Source organism: Leptosomus discolor, chromosome 28, assembly GCF_034619465.1.
Source record: "Leptosomus discolor isolate bLepDis1 chromosome 28, bLepDis1.hap2, whole genome shotgun sequence".
In the NCBI taxonomy this organism is placed as follows: domain Eukaryota; kingdom Metazoa; phylum Chordata; class Aves; order Leptosomiformes; family Leptosomidae; genus Leptosomus; species Leptosomus discolor.
Window position 1 is genome coordinate 528,574 of NC_141418.1, and position 18,045 is coordinate 546,618.

Genomic DNA, 18,045 nt, shown 5'->3' on the forward strand with positions numbered 1-18,045 from the left:
CGGCTGGAAGGTGGGGTTGGGGGAAGAACCGTTCGAGGTAAAGGTTGAGGAAAGACGAAAAGGGAGATGAACGGAGTAGAACCCCCCTGATTTTGGGAATGAGAAGCGATAAGGGGCTACAACAGCCCTCCAAGAGCCTCAGTAGCCGTGAGAGGAGGGCGAGCGGCTGGTCTACCGGGGCAGAAACAGACCAGAGGATTCCCGAGGCCCTTTCAGTCCTTTCCTCCTACAATTCCCCCGTGGGCATCCGATGTTCACAGCCCCCCCTCCTGCTCCCGACCCTCTTCGCGCCACGCGAACTCGTAACTGCTGTTCCGCGTCTCGCAGTGACGCGCGCTGGGGAGGTGACGGGAAAACCGGCAAGTCGGGAAAACCGGCGGAGGTGGAATCGCGGTGTCGGGAGCGCCGGGCTCGCCCACACCGCGCTGCCAACACGGAGAGAACGTTCAGGCTCTCGGCCGCCTCGAGCTGCGCCGTGACTGACTTAACGGGGTTTTACTGGGTTTAATTTTCCCTTTGGCCGCTTTAACCTTCGCTCCCCGAGCCCAGAGAGCGCTTCCAGTTTCAATAACGCTAATTGCTCCGGCGTCAACCTCCGGGCCTGGGGCGGGCGCGTCGCGGCGGTTATCGCGCCGGCAGCCTTGGGCTGCTCTCCAGAGCCGAGCTTTGGGGCGTTCTGCCGTTGTTTATTTGCCCCGAAATGACACCGAAATTGTGCGGAGGAAGGGAAAGGAGGCCAGGGCACCGAGACCGGCTCCGAGCGAGGCGGGAGGATTTCGTCACGGGGGGGAGGGGGTCACTGCCCCCCGGGTCTGGCCGGGAGCGAGCGGCCGATGGCACAAGGCGAAGGGAGGGCAGGGGGTGCGCGGGGGGAAGCGGCCGTACCCCGCACCCCGCGGCAGAGCCCGGCAAAGGCGCAGCTGAGGCGTGAACCCTCCTGCTGTGCGGCCCAGGAGGATGCTTCTGGCCTAAGGGAGGGGGGGGAAAAACCCACCAGTGAGCAACTGGGGGAAGCACCGGTTCAGATCCCGGTGGGTGCGGGTCAGGGAGGACGTGAGCAAGGCAGGAGGATCCCTCGGGGAGGGGATGGGGGGGGGTAAGAGGATGCAGGACGTGGGGGCGTTTCGAGCCCTTGGTAATTCCACGGGTTTCCCTGCCCTGAGGGAAAAGCCTCGCTAGGAGCGAGGGGCTGATTAAATTGGGAGAGCAACCGAGGGGTCGCCCCGCGGGACGCCGGGGCCAGGCCCGGGCTGACCCGCTCGTCCCTTCACCCCAGAGCGGCTCCGCGGCTGCCAGCGCCCCAGGACGCCGCTCGGCGTCAACGCCTGCCCCGACTTCTTCATTCCAGCAAAGGCGGGAGCTCGGATCCGCCCCCGCGGCACAAGGAAACGTACAACAAAAGCGGGTTTATTCACCAAATACAGTATTTGATTTGAAAACATCTGGTTTTATTTACTAAATACAGTATCGACTCAGGGACCCAAGAGCAGCAACGGTGAGCGTCGGTCACCCGGCGTCACAGCGCGGCGGGAGGAGGGGGAGGGGGAGAACGTGGACAACAAAAGGCGACGCGGAAACGCGGCAGCTCCCAGCAAACCCCGGAGGTAACGGCAGCCCCTGGCAACGCCCGAGAGCGCGGGCCAGGCCTTTCGTCCTGGGGACCAGGCATTTGGGAAGCCCAAAACCTTCCTGAAGAGTCACCCGAGGAGCTGAACTGGGAGGAAAGCAGAAGCAAGGCGCCATCCCGGCCCCGCTGTCCGGGCGGGATCGCCTGAGCTCTTCCCACTGCAGCTCCGGTGCGTGTCGCTGAGCGACTTCTTCCCCGGCGGAGCTGGGAGGGCAGGGGCAGGGTTAAGCAATCCCAGTTAGACATTAACTGGAAGCCTGGGGTTTGGGCTGCCAAATTTATTTTTTTTTCCAGCAGCAGGAGGGGTTTGGGCTGCCGGGTCTTGGGTTTTCCAGCAGCAGGAGGGGTTTGGGGCTGCCGGGTCTTGGGTTTTCCAGCAGCAGGAGGGCGCCTCACTCCAGTTCCGCGCCCGCTAAGCTGCCCCTCGACGTGTCGCAGCAGAGGAGCAGGCGGAGGTTAAACTCGCGCCCTCAGCCAGTCGTGGGTCAACTCATCCCAAAAGCCGCGCGCTCCCCGGCCTTCCCACTCCCCTGATGCACTGAAAAGTGGGGGGATCCTACCAAAACCCACTCCAAGGTCCTGACAAACCATTTCACGCGACGACACACTTCTGAGATTCTGTCCCAAAAATACGTACAAGAAAAACAGGCTCTACCCAAAAAGAGGCACTTTGGGTGTGGTAACGATCGGCAACAGCCCGGCTGCCTCAGGCCGTGGGGGGAGGAGCGTGTGAAAAGCTACAGTGGGGCAAACTCGCCCGAATTTGATCTATTCCTTCGTCATCCAGGCGAGCCCCGCTCAGCCGGAGGTTCCTCAGCCGGGGCAGCGCCTGGCCCAAAGCCACAACGGCACCGGGGGAAACCGTCCCACCGAGATCGAGGCACAGCGTCTCCAGGCGCCGCAGGGCCGTGAGAGCCGCCAGCCCCGCGTCCGTCACGGCGGGAGCGTCGCCGAGCTCCAGGAACCGGAGCCGCTGGGCGTGGCGGCCGAGGCCGCCCAGGGCGGCGTCGCCGAGGGGGCAGCGGCAGAGCACGAGGCGCTCCAGGTGCCGCAGGTGCGGAGCCGCGCGCTGGAGCCCCGTGTCGGTGAGGCGGTAGGTGCCGGCGAGGCTCAGCGCCCGCAGGCGGCTCCGGGAGGAGACGCCGAGCAAGTGGCGGTCGGAAAAAGCCGGGACGTTGTGGAGGACGAGGTGCTGGAGCCCGGGCAGGGCGGCGCTGCCGAACCAGGCGGCGGGGATTTCGCAGTGGCTCAGCTCCAGCGCGGTGAGGGACGGGGGGAGGCTCTCGTAGGGGATGGGGCGGAGGTTCAGCTCGGCCAGGCAGAGGCGGCGGAGCTGGGGGCAGCGCTTCGCCAGGGCGGCCAGCAGCGGCGCGGAGAGGAGGGGCTGCTCGCGGCCGGAGAGGAGCGCGCCCCGCAGCCGCAGCGTCCGCAGGCTGCCGGGGAAACGCTGCCGCAGGAGGTGCCACAGGGTCCGCAGGGTGATCTGGGGGGGGGGACACAAAAGCAAAGGGCCTGTCCCCCGGGGGTACCCCTGCCTGCAGCGAGGGGATCCCCCACCTGCCTCTTCCAGCCTCCTGCCTGCCGTGGGGTGACCCCCAGTCTCTCCGCCGGGCCCCTGCCCGCGGTGGGATGATGCCCTCCCCCTCCCCTGATCCCCCTCCCACAGTGGGGGGACTCCTGCTTCCTCCCTCCCAGCCCCCTGTCCGCAGTGGGGTGATTTCCCCCCATCTCCCCCAGTCCCCCTCCCACACTGGGGTGATTTCCCCCCATCTCCCCCAGTCCCCCTCCCACACTGGGGCGATTTCCCCTCATGTCCCCCAGCCCCCTGCCTGCAGTGGGGTGATTTCCCCCCCCATCTCCCCCAATCTCCCTCCCACGGTGGAACGATTTCTGCCCCCCCCCCCCCCCCCCCCCATCTCCCCCTGCCTCCTGTAGGGTAACGGCCCCTCCCCCCCCAATTCCCTGCCCACAGTGGGGTGATTGCTGCTCCCTCCCCCCCTCCCCAGCCCCCTACCTGCAGTGGGGTGATTTCCCCCCCATCTCCCCCAGCCCTCTGTTCACTGTGGGGTAAAGCCCCCCCCCCCCCAATCCCCTGCCCACAGTGGGGGGACTCCTGATTCCTCCCTCCCAGCCCCCTGCCCGCAGTGGGGTGATTTCCCCCCCCCCCCCCATCTCCCCCAGATCCCTGTGGGGTGACGCTCCCCCCCCCCCCCAATCCCCTGCCCGCAGTGGGGTGACCCCCCCCCCGCCAGGCCGATCCCCTCCCCGCTCCCCCGGTGCGGCCCGTACCCGGTGCGGGCTCAGATCCACGTGTGTCCAGACCGCCCGGTCCAGCGCCAGCCGCTGCCACCGCCGGCAGACCCTGCGCGGAGGCGGGGGGCGGTCAGCGCCGGGGCCCGGGCGGGGAGGCGGGAGGCGGCCGGTGCCGAGGCCCATCCCGGTGCCGGTCCCGGGGGTCCCACCTGGCCGCCCGCAGCCGGTCCCGTAACGGCAGCAGCGCCAGGACCCGCAACAGCACCGAGTCGGGCAGCGCCGACACCTCCGGGCTCTTCCCCTCCGCCATCTTGGCCGCCTCACAACAACGAGGCGGGTGTCGCGCGCGCCTCACTTCCGCTTCCGCCCCCCCCCCCCAGCTCCCGGTACTTCCGGTTCCGGCGCGGGAGCGGCTGCGGCGGAGTGACGCAGAGCTCGGTGCGTACCGGGGGGCTCGGGGGGGGGGGGCTCCGGTGGGGTCGGGACCTCCCTATTTAACTCTCTTCCTCACCGCCACCCCCCCCCGGTGCCTCTTCGCTCCCTCCCCCTCCCGTAACGCCCGGTGCCCCGTCCCGTGTGTGTCCCCCGCCGTTAACCGGTCTCCCCCCTCAGGCAACGATGATCGAAGTCGTCTGCAACGACCGTCTGGGCAAGAAAGTGCGGGTAAAATGCAAGTATCCGCGGGAACCGGAGGGGGTGGGTGGCCCGGGAGGGGGTGGGGGGGAGTCCTCCCGGTTCCCCCCCCGTTTTCCTTAACGGCTCCGCTAGTACCGAGGATTCCATCCGCGACCTGAAGAAGCTGATCGCGGCGCAGACCGGGACTCGCTGGGATAAAATCGTGCTCAAGAAGTGGTGAGTGGAGCCGGGGGGTGGGAGCAGACCGGGAGGGGCCGTGGGAAACCCCCGCCGCCATCCCGGGGCGCTGGAGGCGGCACCGGACACCTGACAGTTGTGTTTTCCGTCCCCGCAGGTACACCATCTTCAAGGATCACGTCACGCTGGGCGACTGTATCCTCCTGCGGGCGGGTGTTTTACGGTGTTAACCGGGGGGGGGGGGGGGGTGGGCGGGCGGGGAAGCTGCGGATCGCTCCGTTCCTGAACTCCATCCTCCAGATGAGATCCATGATGGCATGAACCTGGAGCTCTACTACCAGTAGCGGCTGCCCTCCCGGTTCCTCCCGGTGCTCTCATCTCCATGGGACCCCTCCCAATCCCCGTTCCCGCCCCCCTCCCCGGTAGGGCCGAGCTGGAGCCATGTTGAGGCTCTGAACCTGCTGTAGTTGCCCCGGAGTGTTGAAGTGGTTTATAATAAACGTGTCTCTCGAGTTTCTGGTTGCTGTGTGGCTCTGGGTGGGGGCATACGGGGCACCGGGAGCCGCGGAACCGGGGAGAAACGCCGCGGGGTGGCGCTCCGACGTCTTTTGTCCATCCGCGGCCACCGTCTGCCCCTGCATTCCTGCCACCGCTTCCGGGTTCAATGCGGCCTCCCGCCCGCAAGCCAATCGGCGCCAGAAGGGCGGGCGCTTCCACCAATGGCAACGCGAGGTGGTGAAGCTGGCTTTTCCCTCGGGCCAATGGGGGTAGGGAAGGGGTGGGTTCGGCCCGCCCCTTCCCCGCGCCAAGGGGGCCGGGCCGGGCCGGGCGCTGGGCGGTGCGGGAGGCGCAGCCGAGGGAAGATGGCGGAGGAGGAGAAGCTGCCCGCGGGCTGGGAGAAGCGCATGAGCCGCAGCTCCGGTACGGGCAGCGGCGCCGGGAGCGAAGGGGCTGGGGGGTGCCCGCTCCCGGGGAGGCGCGTTGGGCCTCTCGGGCCACCGGGGACCCGGCTTAGGCCGCGGCGGGGGGGTGCGGCCCGGTGGGCCCTGCCTGAGCCTCGGCGGGGTCTGAGGAGCTGTGAGGGGGGCCCGGGGCATGGGGGCGGCGGGGAGTGGAGAGCTGGGCTTGGGGCGGGCCTGGGAGCCGGGGTGGGGGGGGTCTGCGGGGCGCCTGGCTCCGGGGCCGCCGTGCCCGAGGGGGCGTCGTGCGCCTTGGGGGGGAGGGGGTTGGCCTTGGCGGGGGGCGAAGCGGTTCCTGCGACCGCGGGTCGTGCGGAGGTACGGGGCCGGGGTCGCTCCGTCTGGGGTAAGCGGTGGAGGGAAGCGGGGCAGAGCCCGGCAGAAGCCCCTCGGTAAAAAGGGGCGGGTTCGAGCGCGGCGGGGCGCTTTGCCCTCGGTGGGGCTGCGGTGGCTCGGGGAGGGTCAGGACGGCGCTTGCGGCAGCGCTTTGTCCTTTGCGGCGGGAGCTTGTCCGCGCTTAGGGGCTCCAAATGAGCTTTCGAGCTCCGAATGCCTCCTAGGAGGTCGCGTTCTTCGGCTTGGCTGCTCAGCTCGTCCGTTCGAGGTGGAGGCGATGAGGCCGGGAGGGAAGAGGGGTCCGTGTGAACGCTTCTTTGCCAGAACTGCTGCGGTTGAAGCACCCCGGAGGGGAGGGCTGGCTGGAGTTCGCAGGTCGAGGCTGTTGGGTTGGGATTGCAGCCGGGAACTTGGCGCTTTTGCTCCTCGGTCGTGGCTTCCCGCCGTGCAGCTCTGCTGTGGCGTAGCCCTTGTCCTTGGGTTGCTGGGCTTTTTTCTCGAGTTTAGTGTGCTCTTCGCTTCAGTGGGGAGCTGCGGGATGAATGACTTGCTAGAAGAGGGCAGAAATCATCTGGGTCAGCGCTGTGAGTTATCGCAGGTAAACGCACGCGTGGCTCTGAGCGCTGGAGGGCCTTTGAGCGGCGGAATTACCTGGCTCGAATGCTGGATGTGTCAAGAGGTGACTTCACAGGAGCTTCATTTTTCCGCTACCTGGGGATATCTTGTGCAGGAAGGCCTTATTTTCTGGTGGAAAAAGGTGATTTTTCGGCAGGAAAAGTCTCTGCATTGGAAAGATGTGACCTTTGCTAGCAGTAACTCACCGGGTTTGCTGCGGGATGTGCCGAACAGAGAGGCTTTACCTGACCCCCGGGCCAGAAAGCCGCGCAGCCTGCCTTCCCCAGCAGCAGCACGGTGCTGCCGGGGGGTGTTTGTGGTTCTGACTGTCTCAGTGGGTGTTTTGTCGCTGATCTGAGGGAGGGTCGTGAATTGGGACGGCAGCCGGAGCCCGCTGGCGCTTCGGCTCAAGGGGCTTGTGTAGGAAATGACGTGGAGTTGTAAAATCTCGTTCCCTGCCTCGTGTCTTTGAGCTGATCGTGTGGCCGTGGGCGAGCCCTCGCAGAAACCCAGTCGTCTTTTTCCTGCGGGGTCAAGAAGCTGGTTCTTGGGGGTCGGGAACTGGTTCTTGGGGGTCGGGAACTGGTTCTTGGGGGTCGGGAACTGGTTCTTGGGGTCAAGAAGCTGCTGGTGGGGGGCTGCCGGGAGCTTGTTTTTTAACCCCAGCCCCCCTCTCTGCCCGCAGGCCGTGTTTATTACTTCAACCACATCACAAATGCCAGCCAGTGGGAACGGCCCAGCGGGAGCGGGAAGAACGGCCAGGGGGAGCCCAGCAAAGTGCGGTGTTCGCATCTCCTGGTGAAACACAACCAGTCCAGAAGACCCTCGTCGTGGAGGCAGGAAAAGATCACGCGGACCAAAGATGAGGCACTGGAGCTTATCAATGGCAAGTAAATGCAGGAGAGAGAGGGAGAATATGATGCTGTTGAAGGGGAAAAGTAATTTTGAGGCTAGAATCGGCCCCCGAGCCGAGTGCTTCGGGGTGTCGTGAACGTGCTAAAGCCAAGTTCTTTAAGCCAAGTGGTTTGAACATGGACTTGCGTGTGGCCCGGCCCCTCGGAGAACCAACCGTGCTGTGATCAAATGACGTGAAGCTAGGTCCCAGCCCCTCTGTCTTCCCCTTTGTGGGTTTGGGTTTTTTTTTTTTGTAATGTTATTTCAGAGGTTTGTTTGTATTTTCTTTGTAAATGTGTATTTTTCTATTAAAAAAATAAAATGATTTCAAGCTGAAACAAATGTTCTTTAAACATTTCTTTTTATTTAATGTCACTTGACTCCTTGCCCCCGTAGCAACTTAGAGTGAGTTCTGATTAACCTCTGCTTGAAATGGAGTGGCTTGTAGGGGGCCGTCGGCCTTGCAGGAGGCTGCACGGGGGGCCTGGTCGGCTCGGGCTTTTCCCCAAGTGTTCTGGCGTGTGGTCTGGCGTAGGAGCGAGGGCGCCGCGTGGCTCCCGCCGTGGGTGCCATGGAGCTTCTGGCAGGCGGGTTGACTCGATGTCGTGTTTCTGCAGCGGGTTGCTGAGCTTACGGGAGCGAGTGCAAAGCCCGGCTGTTAACACCGGCTTTTTCCACTTAGGAGCGGGAATGTGGGGGCTCGGGGTGAGGGGGAACTCGGTCCTGATGGTGAACCGGTGAAACCGAGGCCGTGGGCAGCTTGGTCTCTTCTGGCAGCGAGGTTGCGGAGCGGCGCTGGGCCTGGCTTATCTCTCAGGGCCGCCGCGGCGAGCGAGGGCGGGAGGGAGGGGGGGAAGGGGGGGAGGGTGTTTTGGCTCTTGCCTTCATCCCAACCAACCCCACATCGAAGGACTTTCTTGTTTGAAAGCTCCGGGAGGGGAAATTTCTTTGCTAAATAACGAGAAGCAGCGAGGCAGTGACCAGCAGGTGGTATCTGCTCCCCGCCTCGTGGAAGGGGAGGTGGAATTCACTGGCACAGATGGGGAGTGGTTTTTTTTAGGGAGCCGTCTGCTTCGGGGTAGGGCGGCTGAGAAAGTGTGACCGGGGGCGAGGAAGCGGGATGCGCGCCAGGCGAGGAGATCTGTGCCGAGGCGGTGGAGACTGGGGTAGGGATGAAAAGATGGAAGTATTTCAGCCGGGCTGCAAATGCTCTCTCTGTCTTCCCTTTCTTTTTTTTTTGTTTTTTTGATTTGAAGAATAAAACTATTCCAGAGCCATCTCGGGGAGTGACGTTCGTTAGAGGCCAGCGCGGCGCTTTCTGCCGACCGGGGGTTAAACGCTGCCCGATGCTGGCGGGTTTTAAGCAGCCGTGGGTGAACCCGGTCTTTGTGAGAGGGCACCACTTGCGTTCTTAGGAAGGAAAGGCTTGTCTCGGAAGAGGTGTTTGAGGGGCTTGTGGCCCAGCAGGTGTGTTGTTGCGTAGGCTGGTTGTCGTTGGGTCCTGAGGAACGTCACTTGGACTCCGCAGTTGTCGTCGCTCTTCCTCTGGGTGCTTTTCCGTGAGAGGCCACGGTTCGTTGCTGCCTGGTGAGGTGAGGGGAAGAAAGAGCTTGGGCTTCCCTGGGCTGAAAGAAGGAGGCTCAGCCTGGCGGCCCCAGAGCCTTCTCCCTCTCGAGTAGCGCTCGTTTTGCCATCTCTCTGTGGTGCCCGAAGAGGAAGGAGCCGTGATTAACCCTTAGGTCTCGCAGATGCCCTGCTTGTTCGTTAGGGAGTTCATTCCTGTGATGGGAGCGTCGTTGTCAGGAAAACCCCAACCCTCACCCACCTTCCTGCCCGCCTTGGTCCCCACTAGATGCTGTTCCTGGGAAGGTCGTAGGGGACATCAGCTGACGGTGAATTATTTGATGGTGGCTTCTTGCAGGTGGCTGGGGTTTACGTTCCTGGAACAGCTGAAACTCACGGGGAGGGTGGGCGGCTCGGCTCCGCCACGGCCCCCGGACGCCGGGCACCGGCCGACCCCTGACCAGACGTTCTGTGCCTGGCGGGGCGTCGCCTACCTGGGTCTCTGGGGAGGAATTTGGTTGACAGGCCCGGTACCGCACATTTTCGTGTGTTTTGTTTGGAGACGGGTCGTGCCTCAGGTCTCCCTCCGACCCCGGCTCTGGTGTCAGCGCGTTACGCAATAAAAATCCGAGAGCGAGATTTGATGAGGGAGCGCTCGGCCCCCGCGGGAGACGGGACGAGCCTGAAGGGAAGTGCTTTCCGTAGGCGAGCTTGACGGACGTCGGACCGCCCGTTTGGTGTCTGTTCCGCCGTAACAAGGGCGGAGAGCCAGAGCTGGAGGGGCGCGTCGTCCGCGGGTGGTGGTTGATCCGCGCAGGGCTGGTGGAGGCGTAGCTCCCCCCTCCCCCCCCGGAGGGCTTGGCTCGCCGGGCGCTTTCCCGATAGGTGCTGACACCGCAGGGCACGTGGGACTAGGGAGAAACTTCAGGCTTGAGCCTGACCCCGACATTAAAGGCAGGGAAACCTGTCGGTCCCCTCTGCCGGCTTTATCAAGCGCCGTTTAAGAGGCAGTTTGGGTCCTGGTGGAATTTGCTGGGAAGGTTATTTCAGACCATCTCTGCTCTGGTGTGTAGATCCCCAGTTTCCAGCTAAATGTGATCGGTTTCTATCCGGCGTTTCTTGCATTGGTGTTGTTTAATTACTTAATTAAATTTAATTTCTTCCTGCTGCTGACCTCTCAGTGGATTCAGCGAGCCCTGCTCTTCACCAGCCTGTTTTTGCGCGCTGAGCCAACCAGGCTTTTACTTTCTGGTAATGTAGGTCATCCCTTCTGCTGTTTCTACTCTTAGCCCTCCTTTGCACTTCAGTTTTGATTAATCTTTCTGGAGCGTGGGTTCATCGTGCTGCGCCATGTTCCAGGCTCGCTCTCGGCTGTGCCTTCTCCTGTGGCGTTTACCGCCGCCCTGCTCTCTGCTGAGGATACCGCCACTTTCGGCGCTGGGTTTCTCGCTTTTAAAGTCCCTTCTGCCCGTTTCGGAGCTCTTTGGGGTCCCGCGTTTGCCTCCCCCCTCTTCCCGGACGGAGCTCCCTGCAGGCCGCGGGGGTGTCTGGGGGTTTTGTGGCGCCCGTCAATGCGCCGGCGGGTTCGCTCGGGGTCGTTGGGGCGCGCTTGGTCGTTCAGGTCGCGTTTGATATTCGGGTCCTCCTTTCTGCTGACGGTGCTTCCCCACCCTCCGGCTTGTGGCTTGCAGGTTTCGGTAGCTCACCCCGGTTTCTCGTTGCAGAATCAGCTAGGATTCATCCCAAAGTTCACTCCCGGAAAGCTGCTTGTCCCCAGCGCTCTCCGTGTCGGCACCATCCATTGCTGCTCTCTCAAAAGAGCGAGGGTCTCGCTCTTTTTGCTCTAATCTCCCGTTATTCAACTTCACTTACGCCTGGAGGTTCTTAGGGGTAGTTTGTTAAAACCTGGACAGTACCTAATCTGCATAATTGGTTCCAAACGGCTGGGGCAAAGGCTCATTAATCCCCCTTCACAGAGGCAGAGTTTAGAGACGAGGTGCAGGTGCCTTGTTCTGGGAGAGGTGGCTCGAAACAACCGCCTCAGCCTTGGGCTTTCGCCAGGAACCCCCTCGCCTGATGAACGGGCAGCTTTAGCGCTCAGGCCGGTCGCTGGCGTGAAATGAGGAGGCTTTAATAACGAAATTCTGTTTCAGTGTGAAGTGGACTGGTTTGCCCCGCACGCTCCCGGAACGCCTTCCCGCTGGGAACCTGCCGGTGTCACCGGGGCGGGCGGTTTGGGATAGAACTGTAAACCCTCGGACCCTTAATTTGGGTGCTTTGTTACTTTAACATCAGCATAGACCTTAAAGCTGCGATTCCTGGCGCTTCTGGGTGTGAAGTGTGACGGGTGCTTGCTGGGGATTGGCAGCTCTGGGCAATCAGATCCGTTTTTATGGTGCAAATAGGTATTTTTAGGATAAACCCTGGTTTGTCAGCAAGTAGGCTGTGTATGCTCCAGCAGCTTAGTTTAATGGGATGAGCCAGTTTCTGCCCTATAACGCGGGTGCTGTGAGCGGTCTTCTCCCCGGATAAATAATCCTTTTTCTCTTTTTAATGCAGGATAAGTAGCTGTTGCCTTAAGTTTTGTGGGGTTTGAGGCTTTACAGTGGGCTCTCTCCACCTGTACGTGCGCGCCCCAGGGCTCAGCGTGCGTAGCCTCCCGGGGGGACCAAGCGCTGGCGTGTGCTGCTAAAGCAGTTACGCGCTCGAGGCGTTAAGAGAACCTTTGAACGCTGTTTGGGACATCTGTTGAACAAGAATGAAATCCTAAAAGCAGAGGAAATCCATCTCCTATTCCCGTATTTATTTATGTTTTGGGAGCTTTCCCTCCTGGTCCGTCGGCAGCCCCAGCTGTCCTGAGCGCCTTGCTGAACGCCGGGGATTTCGGGTGCTGATTTAAAGGGACGACTGAATCGGGGAGGGAAAACGGGCTGTGGGGTAGAAGACTGGTCTGAAGACTTAAAATCCCTTCGTGTCGGTCTTGCTAGCGTGAAAGTGCGGTAAAGGAGTTCGCTCAAAAATGGGTCGCCTGCTTTTTCGGTTGCTGCTGGATGTGTCAGCTCCTAAGGTGCAACCCCCGATCTCTCATTAAGGAGGGTTTTCTTACCTGCCCCAGCCCTCACAGGCACTTCCTCAGGTGTGGGCAAGTACAGAGCGTTAAACCGAGCTGGAAAATACCGATTTCCTCATCCTTTTGCACCAGAAACCGCCCTCTGCCTTTGGTGAGAGCATCCCGCCAACTAAGAAGCCTGGCTCTTGAATTACGCCCCTGATCCTTTTTCAGGGAGGGATCCTCCCACTGCTTGTGGCCAGAATAAACTCTGCTCAGCCCAATTTTATTTCATTTTGTTTTATTAGGGGTTTTTCTGGCAAAATGCAGACTCTTTGTACGTGCAGGCTGCGGGGCTTCCGTGGGAGTGACCTGAAATAGGAAGTTTAGTATCAAAACCAGGGGACTTCATAGCTTCGAGGGGGGGAAACGTTTCTTTTTCCTCTTGATTTTTCCCGTTGAAGAAATCAGCTGCTTCTCAGTATTTCTTTTTGAAGGCTGCTTGGGTCTGAAATGGAAGACAGTCGGGCTTTGCCGACTCCTTCAAACGCTGCTTCTGGAAAGAGGGGTTTAAAAATCGAGTGAATCTCTAGTGTGGACTAAGTTTGGCCGGATTTCACCCGGTACGGAGAGTCGCTTGGGGCTGGAAGCTGGAGCGGCAGTTTGGGGCTGTCCCTCTGCCCTGCAGGGCCTGTGTAGCTGGATCCCTCCGGGAGATGCTCCCCTGCGGAAAATACGCGGATGAACGGCTTTTGCGATGCAGTCGAGTCTTAACCGATGGCTTGCGCTCCCCGGCGCAGGGGGCTTTGGGAGGGGGGCAGGTTAACGGGCAGCCAGACCTACAGCAGGTGGAGCTTTCGCAGCCTTCGAGTCCAGCTTACCCCCCGGTCCTGCGCAGAAACCGGCCCTAAATTGCGTTTTGGGGAGGGGGAGGGGGGCTGCGCGTGGGACCAGGGATGGCGTGGGGTTTGGGTGAGCGGTTAGGCGCCTTTCCTGAGGGAGCCGAAGCCGCTTGGGTCGCGTGAAGCCGCGCGGGACTCTCGTCGCCTCGCAAGCCCGCGGCCGGCTGCCTGGCGCGGTGGTCGGGGCCGTGTCGGTGGCGCTTGTGCTTCGCTCGCTGCCAGGAGCGATCAGCCCCTGTAATTAGTGGCGCCACGATCACGTTATCAAGCTGTTGGCTGGAAGATCCGATCAGTCTCCTGGGTTTTCTCGTTCGGAGCTAACGGGGGGCTCTGGGCCGGGGAGATTCGGAGCAGCGGGGCCGGGCTCTCGGTTAAGACTACGAATATTTCGTAACTGACCTTTTAAAAAGCCGTCTTGACAAATAATTCACTCCTTGGGGATACTTCACGCTCGGTCTTCCCGCGAGGTGAGCCCTTCTGAAATCAAAAGCTCATCTATTTTCCAACCCAGTAATAAATTCCCGTGCTTCAGGGCAGGCGGAATCAACTTTTTTTTATTTAATAGAAGCTTAAATAGAAACGGACCGCGGCGCAAAGATGGAAACGTGCCTGGAAAACCGAAACAGCCTCGAGACAAGCGCTTTTGGGGTGTTGGGAGTGTTTAGTTCTGGCTCAGGAGGTTTGAAAGCCTCGCTTCGCGGGCGTGGCCGCGTGTGCCCTTCTCGCTGTGGGGTGTGAAGCTTGAGGTGAGGTTTTTGGGGTGGTGTTTTCGCCCGTTTTTCCTTCCCCTGACTGAATTCCTCTCTGCATTCACAGGCTACATCCAGAAGATAAAATCGGGAGAAGAGGATTTTGAATCTCTCGCTTCCCAGTTCAGCGACTGCAGCTCGGCGAAGGCGGGAGGCGACCTGGGCGCGTTTGGGAGAGGTGAGTCGAGCTCAGCCTGGCAGCGTGAGCGCCGGAGCGAGATTACAGGCTCGATGCTGATCTTCGTGGCGGGGGGTGGGGTTTAATCGCGCGCCCCGCTGCTGCGGGAGCGAACGTGAAAATGGATTGATGTGCGAGGCGGCCTGCTGGGCAGGAGATGTGGTTTGATGCCTGGAAGTTAAACCAGTTAGGAAGGCAGCCCTGACGTTAGGCTGGGCAGAGAGGAGATGATGCGCGAACGCCCGTCGTGAAATTGGCTTTTCCCTGTGGAAAAGGGTTTTCCAGCCACGCTGAGTGACAATCCAGTCGCGCGGCGTAATGAGCCGTGAGGGAGGAAGGAGTGGGTAAGCCTGGCAGATGAGCGAGTTGGCATCCGACGAGGGGGCTCTCAGCGAGTCGTGGAAATCAGAACAAGTCGCAGCCCACCGGGATAACGTGGTTGGTGGGAGATTTTTGTGGCAGGATTGTCGATCGGTGCCGGCAAAAAGCTCGTGGATGCTCCCTCGTTGATGAGATTCGCTGGTGTGGGAGGAAGGGTCTTTGGGCTGGGACGGTGCAGGGGTGAAACCTCCTTTGCTTTGTCTTACGAAAGCCTTTTGCGGTCGTTTCCACTAGGAGGGAAGTACAGGGCCACGGTGTCAGGAGCGCAGCTGCAGCGTTCGAAGGACAAACCGAAAGCTCCTTATAGCGAGGGCGTCCGTGCCTGCTCGGTTTGAAGAGGGTCGGGAAAGGGAGCGGGAGGGCCACGTGCGGAGGCGTGAGCTGCGCCCCAGAGCCGCAGGGACTTGCAGCGATCCCAGAGGAAGGTCTGTCCGAGCTGCCCACGGCGAGCGGCGCCCGGCCGCCTGTCCCTCGAACGGAGGTGGCTTTCCAGGGCTCGCGCACTGAAGCATCCGGAACGTGGTCTCGGGCTCGTACCCGGCAGCGAGGTTACAGATTTGGGGTGGGGTTTTTTCCCCCCAAAATACTGGGTTTAGTCACCATTCCTCTTTAGGGTGCAGCGTTGCAACAGTTCCTTCCTTTCACACAGGCTAGACAGCGATGTTTTATGGATTTGTATAGATGTATATCTGTATTCTGTTCTGGAGATAGATATCTATATTCTGACATTCTACACGAATTTTAGATATATCTGTACGAATTTTAGATATAGAATAGCTACAATTCGTACAGACATAGAGTAGCTACAATTCGTACAGACATAGAGTAGCTACAATTCGTACAGACATAGAGTAGCTACAATTCGTACAGACATAATGAAGCATTAATCCCAGGGCGCTGGGTCTGCTCTGGTGGGCTCAGTGGAAACTCAGCTCGTTGAGCTCTTTGGAGGGGTACAGAAGGAGATTCATTCGGGTGGGGTTTGGCTTTGTGTTTTTTTTTCTGGCTGCACCAAAACGTAAAGAGACGTTGCAGGAGGCAGTTTCCACTAGATGGCATTGGAACCATGCCTGGTGGCAAACCCCTGCGCTGTCGCTCCATCCCCCTCTCTGCCTCTGTTTCTCCTTTTTTTTTTTTTTTTTTTTTTTTCTTTTTTTACTGGGCTGAAAATGTAATTTGTTAGAACTTGGAGCGCTGGTTACTTCGGAGGTGAAGTTATTAAGACGTTCCCATTTGTCTTCCTGAAACCCTTCAAATAAGTCGTGTTTCTGCTCGAGGAAGGCCACTGTGGTGAGGCAGGGGGGCTGTTCCCTCATCTGAAGTAAAGATTTCAGGTCCTAGTGGAAAATAACCGAAAAAAATCCGGGTGACGAGGCAGGTCTGCCTGACAGTGAATGACACTGGCTTTGTAACTGGAGCTTGGGAGCCAGGCAAGCTGCTTCCCTCGCCAAGCAATGAATCTCAGTGCTGGAAGGAGAGAGGGGAAACTGGAAAGCCGCATGCGTCGGGTCGCTTCGGTAGTAAAACACTTGTTGGGAAGGGAAAATACCGAGCGGAAGCTGTTGCTAATCCCGAAAGGGAGGGATGGAGCATCTTCCGTGGCATCGGACTGCCTTTGCTAGAGAGAGGGGGCACGGGTGGATGGAGGTCCTGAAGTAAAACACAAATTCCGGAGCTGCCGCTGGGCTGGGCGCGACGCCCCGGGGCCTTGCGGTCTTCGAAGGTTTCGGGAAGCTTTCGTTTGCGAGGAGCTTAGCGCGTGGCTGCGGCGTGTGCTGATCGTCCCGCTGGCAGGCTGCCTGCCAGCTCCCTGCGGCCCTCTCCTGCCGCGCAGGCCGGAGCTCCAGCACCGCCTTGAAGCTTGGAGAGGAGGGTCAGGAACTTGCAGGAGACGGGTGTTGCGTTTTCGGCGGGGCGCTGGCCCGTACGGCTCCTCGAGCGACTCGAGGCAAGCGTGGTCAGCGCTGGGAGCAGAGAGGAGAGGTTCCCTCTGTGCCTGGGGGGCTGTCGCCTCCTGGCCTTCCCCCGCCGGCTTCTTGTCCTTCTGCCGAGCGCCCCGGTGAGGCTTTGGCCTGTTGGTGACGGTAAAACCTCGGTATTTCGGTGAGGGGGGGGGGGCGGTTTCTCCGCTCTGACTTCTGTCACAGGAAACTGCCCCAAAATGCTGTCCCCTCCGTTGCAGCAGGCTGGGGTCTCTCCGCTTGGCTTGAATGATTCTGGCCCAGCCCTTGCGCTGCTCGTCCCTTCTCCACCCCCCACCCCGCGGCGCTGCGGCGGGTCCGCTCGTGAGTCCCCGTGCGGGGTCGTTCCTCGGAGCACCTCTGGCTTTCCCGAGCCTGGCTTGCTGAATCCCGGGGAGCTGGAGCCTGCAGAGCCGTTCTTATCTAGGTCATGACATTATCCACGTGTGCCTTGTAAATTATTTAGCGCAGCTTGTCATGCACACCGCATCCCTTCCCCCTGCGTACCTGGAGGGCACACGGGCCTGGAAGTCGAACAGCGAGGCTGCAGAACAGATTTCCTCCGCCTTTGGGGCCCGCAGCTCTCCGAGCAGCTTTCCTTGCTGCAGTGCTGGCTGGAGGAGCTGAACAAACCCCCCTGTTTGAAAAAGAAAAAGTCTGTGTACATGGATGTGTGAATGAGTTGTTTTGAGTCATCTTCTGGGAGCAGATGAAAACAAACACCCCCTGCAAGTTATTAATTGGTGACTTTGTTGTTTGCCTGGAAGCTGTCTTCGTTTGAGGCTTGCTTGCTCAGAAAGATCTTCCATTCGTTGCTGAGCTTAATTGAACTTTCTGGTGTCTGCTCTCTGCAGGTCAGATGCAGAAACCTTTTGAAGATGCCTCATTTGCGCTGAGGGCTGGTGAGATGAGCGGACCAGTTTTCACAGAATCAGGGATCCACATCATCCTACGCACAGAGTGAAGTGCCTTGGTGACACGTAGAAAGGAAAGGGCGAGGGGAAGAAAGGAAAAAAACAAACAAACAAACAAACAAAACCTACTCCAACCCTGCACTCTCCCCAATGAACTTCATATCCAGTTGAAAACAAAACAAAACAAAAAAAACAACCAAAAAAAAAAAGCGCTCATTTCATATCTCAGTCTCTTCTGTGGCACCTGACACGATGTTTTTCACCTGCAGAGATGCATGGTTAGCCAAGGGTGAGAACACAGTCCCAGTAAGACAGTAGCATCTTTCATAAGCAGAGCGAATGTTAAACCCCAACATTTCTGGCATGCCACAGCTGCTTGAGTTCTGTCGACGTGGCTCCTGAGCCGAGGAGTTGTCCATGCTCACGGTCACACATCAGTGCTTCCCACCCCCACCCCGTTAGAGGCGCAGAGTATTTATTGCGGCGCTGCCGCCGGCGAAGCTGACTCGGGAACCCCGGTGCTGGGGCGGAACGGACTGGACTCCCCCACCCTCCGCGTGTTTGTCGAAGCCCCGCGGGGTCGGCCCGGGCGGCGCTGGCTCTGCAGCCCAGCCCGCGGGCCTGGAGAAGGGCTTTGCCAAAGCTGCTCCCGAATTCGCCGCGAGCCACCGAGCGCTGAGCCAGCTTAGCGGGGGGCGCCCGACCCCGGGGGTCCGTCCGTGGCGCCCCTTCACGCAGCTCTCGGCGGGGATCGCCCCCCCTCCCGTCCCGTCCCGTCCCGCGGTGGCGCCGGGAGCTCTCGCCGCTCCGGCCGTCGCTTTGGCTCTCAAACTTGAAGATGCCTCGTGGTT

General features: G+C 60.4%; 3 protein-coding genes across 3 annotated transcripts; 2 read left to right on the plus strand and 1 right to left on the minus strand.

The window, feature by feature from the left end:
- Positions 1-1,474: 1,474 nt before the first annotated feature.
- FBXL12 (F-box and leucine rich repeat protein 12) lies at positions 1,475-4,190 on the minus strand. The gene is made up of 3 exons (XM_086478892.1): positions 4,090-4,190; positions 3,917-3,989; positions 1,475-3,110 (listed from the first exon to the last, which is right to left on the minus strand). The coding sequence occupies exons 1-3, from the start codon at positions 4,188-4,190 to the stop codon at positions 2,334-2,336; spliced, it is 951 nt and encodes a 316-aa protein (XP_086335018.1). The 3' UTR covers positions 1,475-2,333.
- A 70-nt stretch (positions 4,191-4,260) lies between these two features.
- Positions 4,261-5,205, plus strand: UBL5 (ubiquitin like 5). The gene is made up of 5 exons (XM_086478899.1): positions 4,261-4,318; positions 4,493-4,554; positions 4,649-4,732; positions 4,851-4,888; positions 4,994-5,205. The coding sequence occupies exons 2-5, from the start codon at positions 4,499-4,501 to the stop codon at positions 5,035-5,037; spliced, it is 222 nt and encodes a 73-aa protein (XP_086335025.1). The 5' UTR covers positions 4,261-4,318; positions 4,493-4,498; the 3' UTR covers positions 5,038-5,205.
- Positions 5,206-5,546: 341 nt separating this feature from the next.
- Positions 5,547-17,765, plus strand: PIN1 (peptidylprolyl cis/trans isomerase, NIMA-interacting 1). Its single transcript, XM_086478898.1, has 4 exons — positions 5,547-5,614; positions 7,289-7,489; positions 13,828-13,938; positions 17,135-17,765. The coding sequence occupies exons 1-4, from the start codon at positions 5,557-5,559 to the stop codon at positions 17,242-17,244; spliced, it is 480 nt and encodes a 159-aa protein (XP_086335024.1). The 5' UTR covers positions 5,547-5,556; the 3' UTR covers positions 17,245-17,765.
- The last annotated feature ends 280 nt before the right edge of the window (positions 17,766-18,045 follow it).

Excerpts from the sequence above, each read along its gene's own strand:
- FBXL12 (XM_086478892.1), bottom strand. The coding sequence starts at position 4,190 with ATGGCGGAGGGGAAGAGCCCGGAGGTGTCGGCGCTGCCCGACTCGGTG. Across the intron at positions 3,990-4,089 it reads GACCGGCTGCGGGCGGCCAG|GGTCTGCCGGCGGTGGCAGC; the intron begins GTGGGACCCCCG and ends GCCTCCGCGCAG. Across the intron at positions 3,111-3,916 it reads TGGATCTGAGCCCGCACCGG|ATCACCCTGCGGACCCTGTG; the intron begins GTACGGGCCGCA and ends CCCCCCCCCCAG.
- UBL5 (XM_086478899.1), top strand. The coding sequence starts at position 4,499 with ATGATCGAAGTCGTCTGCAACGACCGTCTGGGCAAGAAAGTGCGGGTA. Across the intron at positions 4,733-4,850 it reads AAAATCGTGCTCAAGAAGTG|GTACACCATCTTCAAGGATC; the intron begins GTGAGTGGAGCC and ends CCGTCCCCGCAG. Across the intron at positions 4,889-4,993 it reads TCACGTCACGCTGGGCGACT|ATGAGATCCATGATGGCATG; the intron begins GTATCCTCCTGC and ends TCCATCCTCCAG.
- PIN1 (XM_086478898.1), top strand. The coding sequence starts at position 5,557 with ATGGCGGAGGAGGAGAAGCTGCCCGCGGGCTGGGAGAAGCGCATGAGC. Across the intron at positions 5,615-7,288 it reads GCGCATGAGCCGCAGCTCCG|GCCGTGTTTATTACTTCAAC; the intron begins GTACGGGCAGCG and ends CTCTGCCCGCAG. Across the intron at positions 7,490-13,827 it reads GGCACTGGAGCTTATCAATG|GCTACATCCAGAAGATAAAA; the intron begins GCAAGTAAATGC and ends CTGCATTCACAG.